Source organism: Myxocyprinus asiaticus, chromosome 30 (genome assembly GCF_019703515.2).
Source record: "Myxocyprinus asiaticus isolate MX2 ecotype Aquarium Trade chromosome 30, UBuf_Myxa_2, whole genome shotgun sequence".
NCBI lineage: Eukaryota > Metazoa > Chordata > Actinopteri > Cypriniformes > Catostomidae > Myxocyprinus > Myxocyprinus asiaticus.
In genome coordinates, this window is record NC_059373.1 from 13,823,249 (window position 1) to 13,847,459 (window position 24,211).

The following is a 24,211-nucleotide window of genomic DNA, read 5'->3' on the forward strand; positions in this document are numbered from 1 at the left end:
TTCAGATAAGAAACAGATCCTCTCTACTCCTCCAAGGCTGATTCACTGATAAGTAATCTTTAGATTTGATTTCACATAGACACATAAAGAGGTTCAGTGCCTGCATCACACACCCCAGAGTGGAAATGAAGGACAAGCAGTAGAGACAAGAAACCCAGTTTGACCCAGTTAAACAACTGAAGTTCAGCTTCAGAAAATACATCAAGCTAATAGGCATATTAAAACTGCATAGTGGCTATAGTTTGCAATACAAAGAAAAGCTGATTCTCAGGTCCTATTTCACACCATATCAAGAGAAAGGAATTTAACTTTGCTTTAAGAAAATGAAGCCTATTTATGACTCTCCCCATTCTCAATACCTTATAGAAAAAAGTGGAATGTGAGAAAAATTAACATTTATAGTACTGCCTACTGTTCTAAAAGGAATAGTTCATCCACAAATGAAAATTCTCATCATTTACCCCTCATGCCATCCCAGATGTGATTGACTTCTGCAGAACACAAAAGATTTTTTAGAAGAATATTTAAGCTCATCAGTGCAAGTGAATAGTGACCAAGACTTTGAAGCTCCAAAAAGCAGCATAAATAAGACTCCAGTGGTTTAATTAGTGTCTTCTGAAGCAATCCAATTGGTTCTGAGTGAGAACAAACCAAAATTGATTTTTTTTTTTTTTTTTTTACTGTACATCTTACTGTTGCAGTCTCCATCTTGCTGAGTGACTCCAGCCAGGTCTCCTTAGCAAACGAATTGGCCCGGTTGCTAGGGAGGTTAGAGTCACATGGGGTAATCTCCTCGAGGTCGCGATTAGTGGTTCTCGCTCTCAGTGGGGCGCGTGGTAAATTTTGCATGGATTGCGGAGAGTAGCATGAGCCTCCACATGCGGAGTCTCTGGTGTCATGCACAGTGAGCCACGTGATAAGATGCACGGACTGTCTCAGAAGCGGAGGCAACTGAGACTTGAAAACCACCACCCGGATAGAGGGGAGTAACCGCACCACCACGAGGACCTACTAAGTAGTGGGAATTGGGCATTCCAAATTGGAGAGAAAAAGGGGACAGATAAAAAAAATAAATAAAAAAAAAATCACTGGAGTCTTATGGATTATTTTTATGCTGCCTTTATGGCCTTTTTGGAGCTTCAAAGTTTTGGTCAGCTTTCACTTGCACTGATGAGCAGAAATATTCTTATAAAAAAAAAAAAAAATTGTGTTCTGTAGAAGAAAGTCATTCACATCTGGGATGGCATGAGGGTGAGTAAATGAGTTTTTTTTTTTTTTTTACATACATAAAAATGTACTACAGTGAAGAAAATTACAAAAATATTGAGGGAAAAGAAGAGAGAATACATAAGTAAATAAAGAGAACAAAAAGGTAAACAAGAGATTGATCAATACAAAATAAGTACAAATAAAGAACACTAAATATAGATGTAGCAAATATATAGATATAGTTTAAAAAGAGGGTAACAGTGAACAAAGATCAATAAATATGTATATATTATTTTTAGAAACCTGTTGAACAAATACAAAAGGTATATGGTACGACTTTAGCTAATTAACTTTTCTATATGTATTTTAATGAGTAAATGAGAATTTATTTTGAGGGGGAGGGAAATGTGCTTAATGGTCATAAAAATACCTCAATGGGGGGGGGGGGTAGTCCTATAAATAAATGCAGTGCATAGACAATGAAATGTGACCCAGACATGTTTTTATAAAATTCATCCAATAATCACTTTTTCTTTAGGTATCACTCAAACACAGAGAATGGAATAAAAGTATTTTAATGATTAGCCATGTCCTTATCCATGTTCCCAAAATAAGCCGAACAGGCTAACAATGATGTTGCTTCAATAGAGACTACCTCCAGATAGCACAGAAAAGATTTCGATCTCTGTGTATACATCATAAACCCCCATCTACCCCCACCCCATCCCACACCCTTTTTGGAACAATAGTGACATTGAAAACCACTTCTCTTTGCTAACCTTTTAAGCATTTGTAAGAATGCATATAATTTTTTACTCCCAACAACCACCATTTTAACAAATGATCATATAAAAAGCTACACATTGTTACACTTTCAGTCAGATTACATAGGAAGTGAGATTAGTGTTGTACACTAGCATGTGATAAAGATCCTGAAACCAAATGGAGGCAAGTTCACAACAACTTAACACTATAGAAGACATAAGGAATACAAATTGTCAAAGAAAAAAAAAAAAAAAAGAAAAAGTTTTAAAACAAAGATAGGGTCAGTACCATGAAAAGGCTGATTTGGGATGAAAAGAGTACAAAAAAAAAAAAAAAAAAAAAGTGTAATAAATGAAAGGCTAAAAGATTTATAGTTCCATCTTTAAAAGATCCTCTTCATGGGCGCTCATAAGCATCCGTGTCAAAATTCCCTCTGTACTTCCATTTTTCCATCCAGGGCAAGAAACAAAAGGGGTCAGAGCAGTAAAGAGAGACCGACTTCCATTATTTCCCATTAGAAATATCACTTTTGTCTGTGACAAGTGTGTGTGTGTCAGGCACTTTCTGAAACACTAGCCCACCCTCTGGCAAACCTTCCACGACTCTTCAAAAATCACAATGCAGATTCATTCAACAATATAGCTGTGGAGAGAAAGTGGAACATCATTTAACGTACATCCAAGCCATCAACAAACCAGAATGCAGTGAATACATTACGAGTACACCATTTTTGAATCTTTCCTTACCTTCACTACTTTCATACTGTGTGAGAGTGTGTTCAGAGGTCTGTGTCGAACCAGGCCAGCTGATTGGAATCTGTAGGGGGCAGGCCGTCCATCAGGTCCTGAGCGTGACCCAAGTCGGGCAAACCCTCCACTGGGTACTCTGCTCCAGGGTGGTGGCCTCCCATCTCATGTTCCAGGATGCCATCCATAACCAGACCATCTTGACCATAGCCAGAGTGGAAAGAACGATAGCTGGGGTCTAAGAGACACGATATGACAAATCATGGATCTTTGAAATGTAGTGGTTTGAGATACTGAAGATTACACTTTTAAATTTCACAATGAATCTCTTACCATCTGGTCTGTATCCAAGAGGCTCTCCCTGAGCACCCATATCAAGACCTAGATCACCAGTCTGAAAGAGAAGTGAAACAAAATTGTTAAATGGTTTAAAATTAATATCAAAACAAGTATTAGTTAAGTGCCTATGTGCGAGCACTAGTGTTTGTACCTCGTTCCAGGCCATGGGCTCTGTTCTGAAGAGAGAGCTGGTGAGTTCCACGGAAAGCCGCTTCTTGTAGTCCTGAGGCTTATCCTCGGACATGCGGAAAAGCACTGCAGCCGCGTATGTAGCTACATAGAGAAAAACACCACATCAGAACATTAAGATTAAATCACAAAATTTCCAGACATAATTCTTGATTTGGTGTAATGCTGGATGGTGTTTGTGGTCAGTAGGGGCAGTCACTCACCCACTCCCTCATTCCTGGAGTGCAGCAACTCTGTGAGAGGAGCTGTGGCTCCTTCTGCCTCAATCGCTTCTGCCGCCTCCTTATCCTGAGCCAGCTCACAGAGAACTCCTGCTGCTACGCGCTGGATGTTCTCAATGGGTGAATACAGCAACTACAGGAGAAATACAAGAGAATACACTCTTAGACATTCATAAATAATCCCAGGGTCTACTATACATGATTAAAGATGACTACCATCTTTCCTATAGATAACCATATGCGGAAAGTTCATAGGTGGCGAGTGTGTGCGCATTTAGGCTCTCTGGACATTATAGGAACGTGCACGTGTACAACTGAGGCTGTGTCTCCTTTGGATACATCATCTCATTTCAGAAAAGCGAGTAGGACACTTCGAATGAAGCCTTCGAATGCAACTTTTCACAGGAATTCGGAGGATGCATGAGGTGTATCCTTTGTGGGCACTCAAAACCCACAATTCTTTGCTTCAACGGAAACGTCTAAAAGAAATGACGCCAATTTGCCCGTAAATATGATGTTCAAACAAGTAATGTTAATTCCCAAATTGAAGTACCTCAGTAGATGGGTGCAGAGTATATAATATTAATAATTATATTAATAATTCAAATAAAGTATTAGACTAAAAGTACACCTGTAAAATCTATTTTCTTTTCTCTTTACATTATAACGCTCCTAAAATTTACCTCATAAATTCCCTTCTAAAGGGACTTTGTTCCCTTCTCAAAGTGCTCGTGCTTGTTAAAGACTGGCGTGCTCTCATAGCAACCATGTTACGTTCCGTTTGTCCTACGAAGGTTGTCTCATTTAAAGGAGGATGCTCAGTATACTGCAGCTTTCATAGGACACGTCCTACCTAGCACGCAGCCCTCGAAACAAGACACAGCTTGAGTGTAAATCTTACTTGCACAAACAGGGGAATGGTGTTGAGCCCCCTGATAACGATTCTGTTGTGTACATCTCTGGCCAGGATGTGAAGTGCCCCGGTGCAGCCTTCCACAATCTCCTCCATACGAACCCCCTCCTAAATATTACAATCAGACAATTAATATAAAATACACATCTGGCTTTCCACAATTACTTTTTTTTTTTAACAGTGCAGTAAGTTACATTTCTGCAAAGTATCATATAGCTGTGCAGACAACGAAAAATAGCCTCAATTTAAAAGGGACGGTTTACCCAAAAATGAAAATTGTGCATCATGTTGTTCCAAAACCTTTCTGCCGTGTGAGATAGCCTAGTCACCATTCACTTTTAATGCATCTTTTTTCCATGCAACAATGAAAGTAAATGGTCATTGAAGCTAACATTTTCAAACAAAATGAGGATTAGGATTAGAAAGAATGTTCATTTTGGGGTGAATTATCCTTTTTAAAAGCCTAAAACAACTTTCAAACCAACAGTGTTTTGCTCACCACAAACTGTTGCTGTGTGCCACCCATAGAAGTGCGTCTCTGGGTGTCCTGGTGCGCCCTCACCAGCAGTTGGACCAATCGCGGAATTGCACCTTGCTCTCGTAGTGGTGCGTGATTGGCTGGGCATAGTGCCAGATTACGGATAAGACCGACAGTGGCCTAAAATATGGAAATATTTAAGTTAGAGCTATAAATGCAAACACAAACCTCTCTTCAAAACAAACTGGGCTTTGGTTTTTGCTTGTGTACAAGAGACTTTAGGTAAGCCTACCTTGATTAGTGGCCAGTGTGAGGGTGGGTGCAACAGTTTTACCACTACAGGCAAGCCATAGTGGAGACGCACTGCATTCTGGGCCATCTCAGCATCTTGGTGTCTGGAGGTAAGATGGCGCAGGGCACAGACAGCAGGCTCTGTGATATCTTCTCTGTCACCAGCTCTGAGAACAGTGCGGACCAGGGCTTCAATCCCACCCACTTGGCAAACCATCATCTTGTTCTTGTAGTTGTTACATGTGAGGTTGGACAGGATGCCAGCTGCACAGGTGACCATGTTAATGTCATCTAAAGCAAGAAGCTGAACCAGAGTGCCAAGAAGTCCCTCCATTCCTTCCTGCAACACAAAAGGGAATGTGACAACAAAACGTGCCATTTAAATATCCATAAAATTCAAACTAAGCTTTATGTACCTGCTTTGTAGCAGCATCTGACAAGTTTCTGAGTGTCCAAAGACAGTTCTGTACCAGACGCTGGCTTGGATCTGTCAAGTGAAGGCCAAGAGCCTGCATACCACCTGAAACATGAGACAGCAAAAGATGACAATGAGACATCACAGGTGCTTGCATTCGCACACGCACACACACGCAAGAGGTGGTGTACGTACCAGCTTCAACGATGGCAGGTTTGTTACTGGAGCAAACGGACAGAACTTTCAGCACGCGGCTTGTGGTCCAGAGCAGTTTCTCATACGTGTATGTTCTCATGATGTTCACCAGAGCCTGAGGTCCTCCACTGGCCAGGATGATTAACTGAGGCAGCAAGAGATCAGGCAAATGAATAACAGAGATTGCAACAGTTCATTGCACATAGTCACAAAGAGGTTAATGAATTGAGAATGCTTTTTTCCATTCCTGTGCATTTATACCTTGCTCTCCTGGTTGCCATAAGCCAGGATCTGTAAGCAGTCTGTGGTGATGGCCAGGAATTTGACATTGGTTTTGTTGAGCAGGGCCACCATCTTCTGAAGGCCTCCAGCTAGACGAACAGCCATTTTTGCACCTTCCTGATGAAGCAGGAGGTTGTGCAGGGTGGTGATGGCATAAAACAGCACACTGTCCACAGGAGATCTATAAACACAGAAAATGATGTCTAAAGTGAAAACAGCAGAGAAAAAAGCAGATTTGTATTCAAATGTCGGATTTTTAAGTATAAATGTAAGCTAATAGACCTGCTGCCATCTAGTGTGTCATTATAATAAACAACCATAACAAGAAAACTCACTGCTCTTGACTTTAGTAACTTTAAAAAGTATGAATGTATTATATTCATAGAGTGAAGACCAGTAGTATTTGTTGCATTTCTTTCTGAATGTTTACTTGAATACTTGATAGCCTACTGCTGTTAAACTTTTAACGCTGTTAAAAAAAAAAGCACTGAATTTTCTTAATTTGTATTTTTTGTTCCATTATATTTAATTAATTCTATTCATTGCTGTTTCTTATTGTTATTTTATTACTGACTGTTTACTAGTCTTGAATAATTACTGAAGAACTTGAAACCATTCTTCCATAATTAACATATTAGTTTGTGATTATTGGTTTTGAAATTGGTATAGTATAGTCAATAGTCAAATTTCACTACCGACTACTGACATTTTGGCATTGTGATAATGTACAGCCTTTATTGTTCATGGTAGATCTTGCTGCAATAACATGAAAACATAGATCTCATTCTATAGAAGTGTGGGCACCCCTGCTGCAAATGGTGGCGATGGAGGCTTTTCTTTATTTGACTACCATACACAACGTAAATTAATTATATGACAATAGCCTCCTCCCCTACCCAATGCAGTTTACATTTCTGTTGCAGAGAACTGAGTTGACTGCATAGGTATGCTATTAGGTTGGGCATCGGTATAAACAAAAGGTGCTGCTCTGCTCTGTCATCTGCTTCACACACACAGGCGCACACATGCGCACACACTTGCACAAACGCAACACACTGCTGATGCTTAATTTTCATGCAGTGTGTTTAGAGTATAAACGGCTGTTAACACTTAAATGAACTCCCCCGGTGCAGCTCGGAGATTTCCGGTCACAATGGGATTTTCCCAGCATTAAAGGGAAGCCTGATATAACTAATCCATCAAAACAGGAAGAACTCAAAAGGTCAATCAAAATAAAAGTCCCGCTAACATGAAAGCACTATTCAAATGGATGCGTGAAATTGAAGACAGAAAAATATAACTACAGTATAAAAATATAATATTCAAAAAGTAGCAATAATACTCATAACATTTATGTAATATTAAAATGGTTGTATTATTAATATCTGTAAGAAACATCAAACGCAAGCAGCCTTGTGCCACAGGTAATCAGATTTTGTTTTTCCATTAATGTTTTCATTAATACTGTGAAGCTCTGTGCAGCATTTTATTTTACCAAAAATAAAATTGCAATTAAAAATGATAAAATTATATTGTTATTTGATTAAACACCATTTGATCATAACATTTAATTAAAAATATTTAACATGGAATTCAGAAAAATGAAAACACATAATTTGTATCTATAAGACTTTATGCAGTTCTTTTAATCAAGTCATTTTCTGAGTAATCTCATAAAAAAATCTGAGGCTTTTTATTTGTCGATTATAATATCGATTTAGAATCGATACCGAGGTACCAGGGCTGGTATCGTACCGAAGCGACAATTTTTGTATCGGAGCAACCCTAAGTGAATGACCAATTTATTTGTCCGGAGGACAAGCACATGACAATGCTTGATGTCGAGCCCTTGCTCAAATGCATGCTCTTGTTAATTTAGTGTTTGGACCATTTGTGAACTACGTTTAACTCAGTCTTGTTTATGCTTTGTGGGTGTGACTTGTTTTTGCCATGTCATATATATACAACCAATGTGTTATGATTAAATTACTACTAGAGCACAAAATTGTTCTTCCTAGGTCTAGCCTCTTAATTTTGCTCTCAAAGTACACCAGATTGATGCACTTTAAAATGTACAAAATTTTCTTACGGGGGCACATGCTGCCAGATCCCCCTAGAGCACAGGTGTCAAACTCAGTTCCTGGCGGGCCACAGTTCAGCAGAGTTTAGCTCTAACCCTAATTAAACACACCTGAAGCAGTTAATTAATGTTTTCAGGAGTGCTTGAAGATTACAAGGGAGGCATGTTAGTACAAGGCTGGAGCTAAACTCTGCAGGGCTGTGGCCTTCCAGGAACTGAGTTTGACACCCCTGCCCTAGAGGGTCCGAAATCCACCCACCAGTCTCACAAAATCTTGTGGGGAAACACTGGTTAACTTAAGTATACAACCAAAAGTGAGGATTTAGCTCAAACCATACATCACAATTATAAGCAGTTTCAAGGACATCTTTTGAAAAAGATGTCTCTGAAGAGCTTCCACTAGTGATACTTTATTAACCCCCATTTGCCTGTATTATACCCCTTTAAGCTGAAATGCCATGCCAGGGGTCTCCAGAAGCCTTTAAGCACCCTTACCCAAGCATCTTGACAAGGGCAGGGATTCCTCCTGACTTAAAGATGGCAAGAAGGCCCTCTCTGTGGTGGGATAGGTTGTGCAAGGTGCCAGTAGTGCATCGGGCAGTCTCTACGTCATTGGTGTTCTGCATGGTCCTCACGATGGCCGACACCATCTGTGGGGAGCGCATGATGGCGTGGCGAGAGGCCTCTTTCTTAGAGAGCTGGTGCACCATCACTGCCGCCTTGTTCACCACCACCTGACAGACAAAGGTAGGGTTGGAGAAATAAAGACCAAGAGAGACTATTAGTCATGTTGCATACATTTTAAATTATAAAATTTGGTTACTTGTCCATTCACCAGGTGCTTTTCGTTCAATTTACAGTAGAGAAACTGTAGAGACAGTTCATCCCCACCCTAGCGATCTTTGCCTGCCACCCTAGATCTGTACATGCAACCACCACCTTATGCAATTAACATTCAATCACTCCCACTTTTCAGAAGCAAAACTTAATGTGCATTGTCATTATTACAATTTCATTTTTAGGTCACTATACTGCTAAAAATTCTCTGTAGGGCTATAAAGGTGTTTTCAATTTAAACAATCTTTTCCTGCACTGACTGCCACATAAAATTATAATTTTGATGGCTTAAAAACACCTTGGGAAATAAACATGAATATGGTCTATAAGAGATGTACTAGAAAGATGCTCCTAACCTGGTCCTCATCGTTGAGAAGTTTAGTGAGCTCAGGGATGGCTCTGGTGGCCAGCTCAGCATCATCCTGGTAGTTAATGAGGTTGACCACGGCATGTTTGAGCATCTGGGAAGGTTCGGCCAGCCTCTGCACGTTGGTGGGGTGGGCAGAGTCAAACTGAGTAGAAGCGATCTGCATGCCCTCATCAAGAGTCTCAGGAAACATGGCAGCGCGGACACGCTGGGCACGGGTCATGGCATACTGCCCATCCAAGTCTAAGAGTAGAAATCGTGATCAAGCACACAAGCAACGAGGAAGATTCCACTACTGAACTGTTTTTACACACTCACACTGGGCCCGTGTCTGCCAGTACTCCGGGATAGTTCACCCAAAAATTAACATTTTGTAATAATTACACACCCTCATGTCTTTCCGCACACGACAACTTTCTTCTGTGGAACACTAAAGGAGATGTCAGGCAGCATGACAGCCTCAGTCACCATTCACTTTCATTGGAGGGGAAACTTTTCCAATGAAAGTTGGTGACCAACATACTGCCTAACATCTCCTTTTGCGTTCCATGTTTTTTTTTTTTTTCTTATCCCCATTTCTCCCAATTTGGAATGCCCAATTCCCACTACCTAGTAGGTCCTCACGGTGGCACGGTCACTCACCTCAATCCGGGTGGCGGAGGACAAGTCTCAGTTGCCTCCGCTTCTGAGACAGTCAATCCGCGCATCTCATCACGTGGCTCGTTGTGCATGACACCACAGAGACTCACAGCTTGGGAGGCTCATGCTACTCTCCGCACAATTTACCACGTGCCCCATTGAGATAGAGAACCCCTATTCGTGACCACGAGGAGGTTACCCCATGTGTCTCTATACTCCCTAGCAACCGGGCCAATGTGGTTGCTTAGGAGACCTGCGCAGAGTCACTCAGCACACCCTGGATTCGAACTTGCGACTCCAAGGGTGATAGTCAGTGTCAATACTCGCCGAGCTACCCAGGACGCCTGTGTTCCATGGTTTAAAGAGTCATGCAGGTTTGGAACATCAAGAGGCTGAGTAAACAAATGAAAACTTTCATTTTGGGTGACCTACTCCCTTTCCTCAAAGACCACTCTAAATAGTGTTACATTTAAAAACATATACAAATCACATACCTGCCACCTGTTCAGGTGTGAAGGGTTGGTTGAAACCCTGCTCCCACTCATAAAGCTGGTTGTCCAGATCTTCCTCTTCAGGGTTGCCCTTGCCTGAGAGAGATGGTACTGTGGTGGTTGCCCCAGAGTGAATACCCGAATCCAGGTATGACTGCTGCTGCCAATGACTTACAGCAGCTTTATGATCCTGCTCCGTTGCCATATCGAGCTCCATAAGGTCAGCTACACAGGACACAGAGAGATACAGACATCAGTCATTCACAGTTTAATGTGAAAACTGAAACCAGCTTGAAACTAACTAGAACCTTTCAAAAAAATAGAAAAATACAAAAAGACAAGTCATTTTCAAATAAATACAATGGATTATATCTTGTTCAAAAAATGTTTTATGGTTCGCTTTGTTCCCTCTTTCCAATTAAGTAATATAATAGTCCTAGCAACTGTAAGAGATACAGAAAAATGGCAAGTAAGCCACCTCAAACTGTAACTCTGATAAACCTACTCCAATTATTTTACTTTTACATCCCCCCAGTGTTTTCCATTTCGGTTACACCATTCATTTGAAAAACATTTGGTAAATAAACCGGTTCTTTATCAGATAATCTGCATGTCTGTATCTGCGTCAAAGCACATCGTCATTAGACAAGTATGTTGTTTACCTGTCATGCAAACTTTGAGAAATACTCACACTGGGTAGCCATCGTTGTGTCAACCCCTCAGCCTGAGTGACTTTCAAACCTGTAGAAAGAGAATATAAAAACATTTCCAATAAGGATTAATAAAAATCATCTGTATAAACAAGTCAGTCAAACACAAAGCACAGAACGGGTAAGAAAAAGATTGACTTTCCAAACTCACTGTAACATTTGGCTATTCCACTCAGACACCAGCTGTTTTTACAAGCGAGAAAGAGGCTTTAATCTACATTACAGACCCCCAAGGTAGTGTTAACTGTGGGAAACTCCCCTCATTTAGACTGCGGGGTGTCATGTGAGAAGATGAGGGAGACAGGACGGTGAGTCATCTTGGCAGTGCCAGTAAAAACATGCAGAGGAGTTAGTCAGCTTCACTCATCCAAAGCAAAAGAAAACAATGCAGCATAAAGCACCACAAATTAAGTGATTAAAACTAAACAGCCTAAGGACACAAAACCAAATGGAACTTAGTTGCTTATTAGGATTTTACCTTCATGAATCAGATTTACTTGTACCACCATTAGAAAAAATAGTCACATTTATAACCCAAGTTACTGACTATTATTCTGAGATAATGGAGATGGACCAAAATTACAAGGAAAAAAATACATTACGAGAATTCCAACTAAAAATGTTGTCACATTTTTAGGTTGTCAGTTTCTCATAAAGGTAGTATAATAGAAATGAGTCTACAAATCACCCAGACTGTGCAGCTATAGTTACTCAAAGCTGAAAATTTAATTTCCATCTGACTTCTTATTTAGGGGGTGGGGGGCTTCATCAGCAGTTCAGAGCACTGCAACAACAGATGGACACCATAATTAGCAAGCAAATTACCGAAAAACAATGAAATTGCCCTAATATGGTCTCTCAAACACACACATGGAATGATTAGCTAGATGAGAGGAAATTGGTGTGCATTTGTGAGTAGGGGCTAAATAACCAGGTAAGCATTTTGCCTTTCACAGGCTAGCATTCATGCATGGATATTTAAAGGAAAATATTGTGGCAGGCCATTTTACAAAGTGTGTCAGTGTTTCTTCAACTTGTACATTTAGCACTGGATTTCTAGAAAGTAAAGTCTCATTACAACTTTTCACACTCTCAATTTTATTTTTATTTTGTCTACTGTCAACGTTCAACACATGCATCACAGGAGACATAATTGTATCTCAAATGCATGAAAACTCCCACTACAGTGTCACTTCCCCACATCTCAAATTCTGTATCGTGTTGAACAGACATAATGGTGGAAATGACATGACACAGTGCTATTTCAATAATTATAATAAATAGAAATCATTCACACAATACTGAAATGCTTTATTTCACTGTGTTTAGATTGTCAATATGTAATAATGGGTGTTATTTTAGAATTTTATATTGAATATTTAATATCGAAAGTCTAGGACAATGCTAAAACGGAATCTTTACATTAAAAAGGCATTTGGGAAGTACCAAACATAAATGAAGGCCTGGTAAAGTTTGTTTTAATGAGACATTAATTTATGGAAATAAAAAAAAATGATGAAATCTGCTTGTTTTCATAAAAATCCCCTGGGACATGAAAGTGCCAGAAGTGGAAGAAACACCCATGTACTTGCTACAGAACATGGAAGAGTCTTGAATATCATAGTGCGGTAATGACCGCCATAAACCTCAGACGCCCGGAATTATCTGCGGTCTCACATAGCCTCGGGCTAAGGATGTCAGTTCATGGGGGTAGAGTGCATATTTAGAAGCGTCAAAAGATGCTGCAGCTAAATGAAAGCTTCCAAACATTCAGAACACCAAATAAGTTTCCCCAATGCTGGGGGTGGATCACAAAACGGTAAAAAAAAAAAAATTCTTGACTACCATTTTCTTCATTTCTAACTTAAACGCAAGCATTCAAATTCTAAAAAAAAGAAAAAAAAAATGTAAAAATCGTCGTTAATAATATCTTAAAGTTAGGATAACCTCACAGTTGTCTTAAATTCTAAAAGGTAAGATGTTTAATGAATTAACTAGGTTGTTTTAAATGTGATGCATTCTATCATGTTGAGTCTGAAGTCGCAATGGGCTGTTTATGTAGAAATGTGATTTTAGACCAAAACCCGTTTCTGACTGTTTTGTGATTAATGATATTTTGTTTTTTCCAGCTTTCAAACCATGTAAATATTATCACCAAATTCAAACAATAAATGTTGTTTTGAAGCTTCTTAATGTGGTGACCAATCATGCTTATTCAAACGGATGCACTGCATTTAGAGCACTCTCTCCACAATCTTTTGTGTTCATAGAAACATAACAACAACAACAACAACATCAGTAAGCAGAGACTCTTTTTCTCCCCCTATCCACATCCCTATTGGAGTTGGACGTTCTTACGTTCTTACGAACTTCTTATAATTTATCCTAAGAACTTTCTTAATTTCTTAAGAACATTTTCTTGAATCCGGCCCCTGGTTTAAAGCAGACTGGTCAAGTTTTACTTTCACAGGAAACTGCTCATGGGGCAGCTTAACGGAACCAGTCTTATATAGATGCAAGCTCACAGGCCTGAGGGGACAATTCACAGCACAGCATCTAGGAAGTGGACAACCTATGAAAACGGAAATCTTGACAGAATCTGGCTTCCTGCTGCATTGGAGAACAACATCGGCTCCCACATCCTGCGGGCCTCAAAAGACCTGATATACGTCACAATATCTGGGTTAAATGCATAGTACGCACTGCAATCAATCACTGCGGAAACGCAACTGCTATGCTCTTTCAACTAATCTACCCATTCAGCATAGCCAGTAAGCAATGTCAATGTGGTTAATCTCAGCACAAACACACGTCATCCAAGCGGTGATTTGGCGGTGTTGAAGAGCATCATGCAGCACAGGAGATCATTGCAAGACAGTATGTTCACATTTAGGACAAATGTTACATATGCACTCCAGAGCTCTTCTGTTAAATTACGACCCTCAGCAACTAGGTTAAGTGCTGGTTCTCAGCTGGATGAGCATTCAGGCAGCCTGAGAACAAATGACTGACTGATTTAAAGGAATATTCCAGGTTCAATACAAGTTATGCTCAATTGACAGCATTTGTGGCATAATGTTGATTACCAAAAAAGCATCTTTATAAAAAAGCAAAACAAACAAAACAAAACAAAAATCTGGGTTACAGCATGGCACTTACAACCGAAGTGAATGAGGCCAATCTGCAAACTTTAAAATAATCACAGTTTCAAAGGTATAGCCAAAAAAAGACGTAAACAACGCGTGTTAACATTATTTCAGTGTGATAAAAATCGCTAACTAACCTTGTGTAAAATTAGGCTATATCCAATTTTACAACTTTGTTGCCATGGCAATGTAACATCAGCAATTAACAGATGAACGTGTAAAGCACTTTTAGCCAATATGCTTCTCAATTCTGCCTTTAAACCCTCCAAAAATTGGCCCCATTCAGATCCATTGTAAGTGCCTCACTGTAACCTTGATTTTAGGCTATTAAAGAGGGACAAGTTGAAATTATTTTTGTGGTAATCAACATTATACCACAGATGCTGTCAATTGAGCTTAACTTGCATGGAACCCAGAATATTCCTTTAACAGTTAGACATTAATGCAGAATTTCTGCATCATATATTTGGTACTTCACACTATTCCGAAGTGCTACTGTAACCCATTATATAAAAAAAATATTAAAAAAAAACTTGATTTCCAACCTGTGACATTCAGTAAAAGAGCTGCATTCACATGCAGGTAAACACAGGAAGCCTCGTTCATGATAACATCCTGGTGTGAGCACTGGACGTTCCAGTGTGCATGTATGAGACAAGATATAGTACTTCAAATGCTGGCCTGCAATGAAAGACTCCACTAGCAGGAAGAACAGCACTGTGAAGCCATGCCAATGTTAATAAATTAGGCTTTTTATGGGTGTATGTGAAGGGAGAGGGTCTGAATCGTGAGCAAACAGACAGCTGTGGTAGTTTATGAACTAATGCGTGTGTAGCCCTCCACAGCGGTGAGTCTGACCTGGAATTAATTTACTAGACCGGCTCTTACCACACAAACACTGAGGGTAGTCAGACACAAATAATACACAGGTTTTTTCGTGTGGCACTGATTGGCATTCTGTACTGGCTCTCAGGGGGTGGGCGCTTAGACATGTGATTATGGAACATATTTGGAAACGGAAACTTCAAAGTAAACACGGAAGGCTGCTTGATTAGCACTCTTTAATGGGCTCATTTAAGGTTTACAAGTTGTATCCTGTTAACACAAACAAAGAAGCTGTTGTTGCATAGGGCCAATGCAAGACAGTTTCTTGATGTGCAAGGGAAGAGGTTTCACAGACCTTTTTCAGAATAGCACCAGATGTAATTTTTGACAGGAATGAAATCAAGGCAGTGACAGGACAGACTTCCAGTCTCTTCAATGGGTTGTGCTGGTTAAAGCGTGTTTGTCGTTTTGCTGATTGAAAATAAATAAATTCAGTAGACCAAAACCTTCGGGGGGGGGGGGGGGATGCATGCCACTGAGAAGACATCCACACTAATCCATTTTAGTTTGAAAACTCCCATTTTCAGTTTCCTAACATGATCATTTTCCAAAGTATACAGCAATGGAGAGATTTTTTTTTTTTAAAACTCTTTGGTGGTGGTGGTGGGGGGGGGGAGAGTTCTAGCATGGAGTAAACATAGCGAAATTAATACTTTTAAGTGAAAACGTATTAGGCCACGCCACAAACTAATCTGCTGAAGTTCAAAACGTCCGTTTTTAGTTTCCAAGAATGTAGTAATAGAGATTTCTTAATGCTCAGTTTTCAGTAAAGTATATATTAAAAAAAAGGCAGTATTGTGTGGATGAGACATAAACGTAATGAAATCAATACGTTTTCAATCAAAAACATAGTGGACGTAACCCAAGAGTCTGTTCCAAAACTTAGTGAGCTGCCTCGCTATGTCCTGCTTACATGGCAGCGGTCTTCTACGGCAGCATCCTACCTGATATAATGCCTAATTAGAGACCTATTTGGAACCCTCTACATAGGCAGCATGGCCGCACATCATTTAAATAGCACTCCTCACGCACAGCACGCGAAACTCGACTCGCAACTAGCACGAGAGAAATGACACGATCCTCTGAGCATAAATAAATCCAAAAAGCACAGACAATCGTAAGGAATCTATTCCTTTCGACTCCAGTAGTTAAATTTAATGCCTCCAGGGCTCCAGACCACAACTAAACTTTGCAAGAGGTCACACTGGTGCGATTACAAAGTGAGACTACACTGGCCCACTCTGATTGTGTGCTGTCGTTTTTTGTTGCGCATGAGAAATGTCAAACAGTAAAAGTTCCAAAAGCGAAATGAAACAGCTCTACCCTGTTCAGTCAACGCGGCTGAAGGCTCAATGGACAGATAAGCGCAGAGACATGCATTTACACGTGGACCAGTCTCGAGCGGTCAGCCACGCAGATCACAGTGCTCTGAGAAGCGTGGGCTGGGTGCAGATTCAGCATTGATTGTTTAAAACCTCTATGAAAACCCATAATGTGTTGATGATTAAACTAGTTTAAAATCGTTTTAAGTGGCCCCAACATTCTAAACAGCACTGAAAAGGAATAAAAGGAGAAATCTGTACCATGAAAAGACAGAAATGGTAAGGCTTTCAATCCACACATCACAGATATTAAAAAATATTTACCATGAATTTATCAATATCGGGGAAGTGAAGGAATATAATTTAATTTTTGGATGTGTTTTTCTTATGAAAAATGGCTTCATGGTTACTGTCCATGTAATCATGATTTTACTTTTATCTTTTGTTACTATTATCTAATTGCAAATATCACAGTTAAAACTATGGATACAATTAGTGGTCGACCAATATGTCACAGAGGCTGGTAAATAGGCAGATTTATCATTTTTTAATTATCGGACGATACATTTTCCCGTTTGGCCGATTTGTTTTTTTGAGGGCGGTGAGAATCGCCTCCTTGCATGTGAAGCGACTGAGACATGTAAACGGTACACAGATGTAATTCATGAACCTCACGAAAATCCAGTATTTTCTTCCCGTCGAGCGCTCATCTAAAATCTTCCTCTGTAGCACGTATTCTATCAGCCAGAATCAAAACTTCAGGATCAAAAGTTCCTCCGATTCACAAATCATGATGGTCAGTGGTCACAATGACACAATCCAAGCAGGCGATCCAGGCCGTTTAAACTGTCAGGAGATTGCTGCTTGCATTGGATCAGAGACGGACCACTTCTATTCAAATTAATGGGAGAAATTGGAACGCCCAACCAAGAGGCTCTAGCGCCCAACCAAGAGGCTCTAGCACCCAACAGTCAACAGATGTAGAAAGGAAGTTCCACCTTACTGGTAAAAAAGCCAATCACCTTTTAGATACAGACATCGCCTGCCAATCATCTCGAGAACGCGCATGCGCATTTTCTATACAAGCCGGGAAAATTTTGTTTTTTAGCGTAATCTGAGGTAAAGCACAATTAATGATTAAAGCATTGTCAAATTTGACTGCTGATTTGAAATACATTCTTCGATTGTAATCCTGACCAACCGTTTTTTAGATTTTGGTGTTCCCCCATTCAAGTAGACAGGAGCTGCACTGTTATGACTGGAAATAGTCTCCCAGGAGCTTTCCAAAGATGGCCGACAGTGGACTGACTTGCTAGAAAGACTTTAGCTTTTTTTTTTGCAATTTTAATGTTTGTTATTAACTAGGGGTGTAACGATCCATCGATCTGGATCAATGCATCGATCCAATGACCAACGATCCATTGTTATTGATACAATGTGTAAATAGTGTAGACTTTTTTTTTTAAGATGTAACTTCATTTTAATACTCTCATGTCAGCCAAGTCCGTATGCATTTCCATCAGGCACTGAAGCAACCTTATTACATTCATTTAACTTTGAGTGCTAAATATGCTTTTCATGTGGGACACGATGTGCGCAGGGTTTTTGAAGCCAAATTGTGCTCTGCTATCTGTGTGGCGTGCGCACACGTCAACCGGGCTTCTCGCAAAACACGAGCTCCACTGACAATATCCGTGCGAGCGAATCAACCGGGCACTCCTTAAAATGTGAGCTCTGGTGACAAATGCTCACATAAGCGATTAATTCGGGCTTCCATCAATATCGTTGCGCGGAATCCCATTTAAATTTTACATGAGAATTTGCCATTTTAAAGTACCATGGAGAAGTTCAACCATGTGAAACATCTTGACAACGCCGACATTCTGAACAGCACTAACAAGGGAAAGACAAACACCTGCTCAACTCCAACATCAGTTATAAGACTTTACACATCTACACCCTTACTAACATTTATCCCAGTTAACTGTAATGCAAAATTCTGTTACAACTGTGGAAGTTGTAGCCAAGAAAACCATGGATAGTTGGAAACAAGTCATTAGTATGTAAGTATTTTGAATTGGACTAAACTGAAAAATTTACTGTCGTCAAACAAGTGATGATCACTTGTGACTTTTTCTTCTATTATTTATCTGTACCTTATTTTGTTGTGGATGTCCCAATGTGTATACAGAGAGCTGAATAAAACAATCAAACTACATTTTGGTTGCATCTGAGGGCAAAACAAAATTTAATTGATTGTGTAAAACAGGCACATAATATTGGAATATCGATCGCAGGCCGCTGAATCAAAACGTATCGTGCTTTGAATTATCGGCCAATATCGGATCGCAGGCCAAGAGAATCGATTCAAGGTCGTATCGTGATGAAACATCCGATTTACACCCCTATTATTTACTATATTAAATTGAGTGATATCAGAATATCGGATACCCTGGTTTCAGGATATCGGCATCGGCCATTAAAAAAAAAAAAAAAAAAAAAAAAAAAACATATCGGTCGACCACTAGATACAATGGAACTTTCCTTCTGTGTAACATCTTTTCTAATGCTCTGATTGTAGAAAAAGGCTTTGTTTGTCTTCAGATGACTCTGTATTTTAATCAGAAAGATAATTATAATTTTATTTATTTATCACACATATACAGTGAAATTCTTTTTTTTTTCACATATCCCAGCTAAGCTGGGGCCAGAGTGCTGGGACAGCCATGTTACCGTGCCCCTGGAGCAGATAGGGTCAAGGGCCCAACAGTGGCATCTTGGTGGTGCTGGGGCTTGAACCCCCGACCTTCTGATCAGTAACCCAGAGCCTTAACCGCTGAGCCACCACTGCCCCCAGCTGATGAAAATAAACCATGAAAGAAAACTAATTCTCACTGTTAAACCTTGTCCTAACCAGACGCAACACACAATAAAAGGTGTCTTTTTTGTAAAACAGAGATTTTGTCCTTACCTGCCACTACAGGGCATTCTATTTTTGGAATGGTTTCTATTTTCTGCAGTGCTGCGCTGGGTAGCCCAGTCAAAAATGGGTCTAAAAGCCTTCTCCCAGTATATTAAAGCCAGGGTGACACTAGCCAGTTCAAAATAACATTATTTTCATGTCTGAGGTAACGTTCTCTTCAACTGGAGCTCTGTCATAGACACACACCGGCTCATTTTGACTTTCTCTCCGCTTCCCTGCCACATGGAGATCGACGAAATAAGAGTACTGCGTAAGTGCGAGAACATTAAAAATGGTAACAGACTGAATTTTAATGCGATTCATATTGCCCTGTGTATGTATTCGTGTGCTTATCCCCTTGAGGTTTGCCATAGTGAGTTTGTCCATACGCAGCTTCAGTGAGAAAATGAGGTACGTTCAATAAACAGACTGATCCATCTGACTTTTGTAACATCAGCTTTTATTGTCATTCATAATCATTTTAGTGTACGAATATCGCGGTATCACTTTGCGTCTGGTAAGAATTTAAACGTCAAAATACATTTTTTTTTTTTTTTTAGGTTTTCACAAGTTCTTCCATTAAATATCTACCTGTATTTTCTGAGTTGTGTCGTATGGGAAAATATGTTGTTTTTAAACAGACTACTGTGGGTATTTCCCGCTGAGGTACAAAACCCGCAGCGTCAGACGAACCACACACACACTCTCGTGGAAAAGTTTCGACCTCTTCAGTTTCCAGAGCGCACGCTGCCGTCGGACTTTAGCTCCGCCCACACTTACTCCGTCGGAGAGACGCTGATCTGAGGTCAGCTGTGCGGTGTCTCTTAAGGTGGGCATGTATAAAGAAAGTGTGAGGAACGGCTGTTCCTGGCTCTGGGAGCAAAAAAAAAAAAAAGTGAACGCAGAGGAATTGGGCCTTTGTTTCGAGGAAGAGCAATGAACCTTAGAAATGTTGCGATTCTGATTTTTTCCCTATCAAGTTTAAAAACCCTGAGGCAAACTTGACTATCGGATGACGCAAACGGATACATCTGACCAACTATAACAAATCTTGTACGACACACAGTTTGCAATCAAACACTCACAACTGAACAAACAAGTCTTGGATAACGTAGACAACTTGGGGATCGATAGTACTGCTGAAAGGCTTGACAAGACAGCCATTTTCGGGGATACAACCAAAGAGCCTACTTTTGAGTAAAATGCTAAACTTTCTATAAGCAATTTACAAATGCAAGTTTACAATAACACAATGGTAGGTAGGCTTCCTAATGTAAAATAAGTTCGCATATACACTTGCATTCTAAACTATATTCAAACACTGTGTTATAACGATAGAAATACATAGTACAATGGTACTATGGAACACAAAGTTAAATGACTTCATTCTTCTTTGATTAAAAAATGTGCATTTATGGCTGACACACCTGTACCTGTGATTGTCTTTAATGTTGCAAATTACACGCAATAAAGCGGAATTATCGCAGTTAATTGGCAACAAAATGTGAGCAAAAGAGGTAAAAATAAAATGTTTATCAGCTAGGGGTTTGATGACGAATTTTTGAATACATAAACTGCTGAAGGTGAGAAACTCAACCATAATGTGGTTAATAAAAACCAATGTGAGAATGAGATATTAGTGTGGAAAAATAACGCGGGGTGTCCCTTGTGAAACACAAACTCACGGTATTCGGTAGTATTTTTCATATTCTAGTTCATCGATCGAGATATGCAGGTTTAGTGCAGCCATTGAACTAAATGAAAGCTAACGCTAGCTTACCGTTAGCCAATGTTTACCAAGCTGCCGTAAACAAACAACACTCAATGTGTGCCGAGCACATACTTGCAGTTTATGGGGAAAGCATTGAAGATGCAAAAGCGTAACACTAACAGACACCTTAAATCAAAAGCCGTTTAAATCTTCAGGTCGCCGAAGGTTGATCCAGCCAGAAGTCTAGTGTGGAAAAACCCTGGGAAGATCCTCCTGATACTCACATAAAAATACCTCGAGTTTAATCATTCAGCATTTTTAACCTCACCTGAAATTAAAACGGCGAATCCCTTTGTCTGGCCGGCGAAGCCTGACCAACGTGTCAATATCCTTACTCGGAATGAAACAGCCAAGCCAGCCGGTGAGATTCCCGGACGGGTAACTGTTCTGCTGCGTTAGCGGTGCTGCAAACCCTCCGCGCTGCTGTACATCTACACCTTAAAATGGCGTCGATCAGACACAGGTCTTATACTAGGAATGCGGTTCATGTATCCTGCCGCATCCAACAAACTAGAGCACATTGTCGGCACGACAAAGGATGAAGCCAAGAGTTAGTACTATAAGTATATAGTAAAAAGTGATAGGGAATAAATTATATAATATATTCTGATGACCTTGTCTCAAATCTGGATGTTTGTTTTAAGTCGACACCGGGTCCGGGTGTGTGGTATGCGCGGAGTAATATGGCAGATGCAGGAACGGCGAGGTGCGTCCATTAGGTTGGAATGTGGGTGTTTTGAATGGGATGTCGGGAGTAGATAAAATACAAGGTAACATTTGTATTAGGGATTCAAGAAACGCTGCTTCTGCTGCAGGACCATATCCAGAATAAATAGTCCCTAAGTTACAGTTTTTTAGCTAAATTGCTTCAGCTGTCTACCTTTTATAATTAGTTGAATCATTATCTGCCAAGTTTGTAAATGTCACTTATCACTGTCATATTTTTGCTCCGGAAACCTACTTCTCTTCATTCTTTCTAAGTTCTAGGTATTTATTCGCAGAATATTTTTGTGATGTTCAGACCATTTTCAACTGTTCACGGTTTTATTTAATCGGAATAACTCAATTCTAAAAATAAATGTTTTTTTAGTTCAACAAAAATTAAGTGTCAAAAAATAATAATTACGTTTTTCCTTCTACACTGGTGAAAAATTAAATGTGCAAATTGCAGTTTGACTTTAAATAATAATGTGATTTAGCCTACTGTTTACAAATATTTACAAAGGCATTAAACTTTAATTAAATGTCATTTAATGCAACTTAATATCAGTAATGAACAAAATGAATAAATCAATGAAAACACAAATTTGTTTTATTTATTATATTTTAACAATCAGAAATAAATATTCAGTCAAACTCCATCTTAAAAAACAAATAAACTTTTAAAAAAGCATATCAAAACAGATGTATATATATATATATATATATATATATATATATATATATATATATATATATATATACTGTATATACAGTTGTGCTCAAAAGTTTGCATACTCTTGGAGAATTGGTAATATATGTACCATTTTTAAAGAAAACATGAGTGAGCAGGCAAAACACATTTCTTTTATTTCTTATGGGATTCATATTCAACTATAGGTTATAACAGAATGGCACAATCATAAAACAAAACATGGCAACAAAGAAAAAAATGAAATGACCCCTGTTCAAAAGTCTGCATACCCTTAGTTCTTAATACTGTGTATTGCCCCTTTTAGCATCAATGACAGTGTGCAGCCTTTTGTAATAGTTGTCTATGAGGCCCCAAATTCTTGCAGGTAGTATAGCTGCCCATTCGTCTTGGCAAAATGCCTCCAGGTCATGCAAAGTCTTTGGTCATCTTGCACAAACCGCACGTTTGAGATCTCCTCAGAGTGGCTCGATGATATTAAGGTCAGGAGACTGTAATGGCCACTCCAGAACCTTCACCTTTTTCTGCTGTAACCACTGGAGGGTCAACTTGGCCTTGTGCTTAGGGTCATTGTCGTGCTGGAAAGTCCAAGAGCGTCCCATGCGCAGCTTTCGTGCAGAAGAGTGCAAATTGTCTGCCAGTATTTTCTGATAACATGCTGCATTCATCTTGCCATGAATTTTCACAAGATTCCCCGTGTCTTTAGAGCTCACACACCCCCAAAACATCAGTTAGCCACCACCATGCTTCACAGTGGGGATGGTATTCTTTTCACTATAGGCCTTATTGACCCCTCTCCAAACATAGCGCTTATGGTTGTGACCATAAAGCTCTGTTTTGGTCTCGTCACTCCAAATTACAGTGTGCCAGAAGCTGTGAGGCGTGACGAGGTGTTGTCAGGCATATTGTAACCGGGCTTTTTTGTGGCATTGGCGCAGTAAAGGCTTCTTTCTGGCAACTCGACCATGCAGCTCATTTTTGTTCAAGTATCGTCGTATTGTGCTCCTTGAAACAACCACACCGTCTTTTTCCAGAGCAGCCTGTATTTCTCCTGAGGTTACCTGTGGGTTTTTCTTTGTATCCCGAACAATTCTTCTTGCAGTTGTGGCTGAAATCTTTCTTGATCTACCTGACCTTGGCTTGGTTTCAAGAGATCCCTGAATTTTCCACTTCTTAATAAGTGATTGAACAGTACTGACTGGCATTTTCAAGGCTTTGGATATCTTTTTATATCCTTTTCCATCTTTATAAAGTTCCATTACCTTGTTACGCAGGTCTTTTGACAGTTCTTTTCTGTTCCCCATGGCTTAGTATCTAGTATCTAGCAATTTAAACCTGTGTGTGTCACCTTATATGTCTGTAACAAGGCCAAACATTCAAGGGTATGTAAACTTTTGATCAGGGCCATTTGGGTGATTTCTGTTATCATTATGATTTAAAAAGGAGCCAAACAACCATGTGATAATAAATGGCTTCATATGATCACTATCCTTAAATAAAATACTTTTTAAATATGCAAACTTTTGAGCACAACTGTATACCCATAC

At 39.6% G+C, this 24,211-nt stretch overlaps 1 protein-coding gene across 1 annotated transcript; it reads right to left on the bottom strand.

The window, feature by feature from the left end:
• Positions 1-36: 36 nt before the first annotated feature.
• On the bottom strand, positions 37-21,679 carry LOC127421428 (catenin beta-1-like). Its single transcript, XM_051664468.1, has 16 exons — positions 21,522-21,679; positions 11,149-11,198; positions 10,461-10,682; positions 9,317-9,570; positions 8,619-8,857; positions 6,023-6,224; positions 5,762-5,906; positions 5,568-5,671; positions 5,153-5,491; positions 4,882-5,040; positions 4,371-4,490; positions 3,452-3,602; positions 3,211-3,332; positions 3,054-3,114; positions 2,721-2,958; positions 37-2,616 (listed from the first exon to the last, which is right to left on the bottom strand). The coding sequence occupies exons 2-15, from the start codon at positions 11,159-11,161 to the stop codon at positions 2,753-2,755; spliced, it is 2,337 nt and encodes a 778-aa protein (XP_051520428.1). The 5' UTR covers positions 11,162-11,198; positions 21,522-21,679; the 3' UTR covers positions 37-2,616; positions 2,721-2,752.
• Between the last annotated feature and the right edge of the window lie 2,532 nt (positions 21,680-24,211).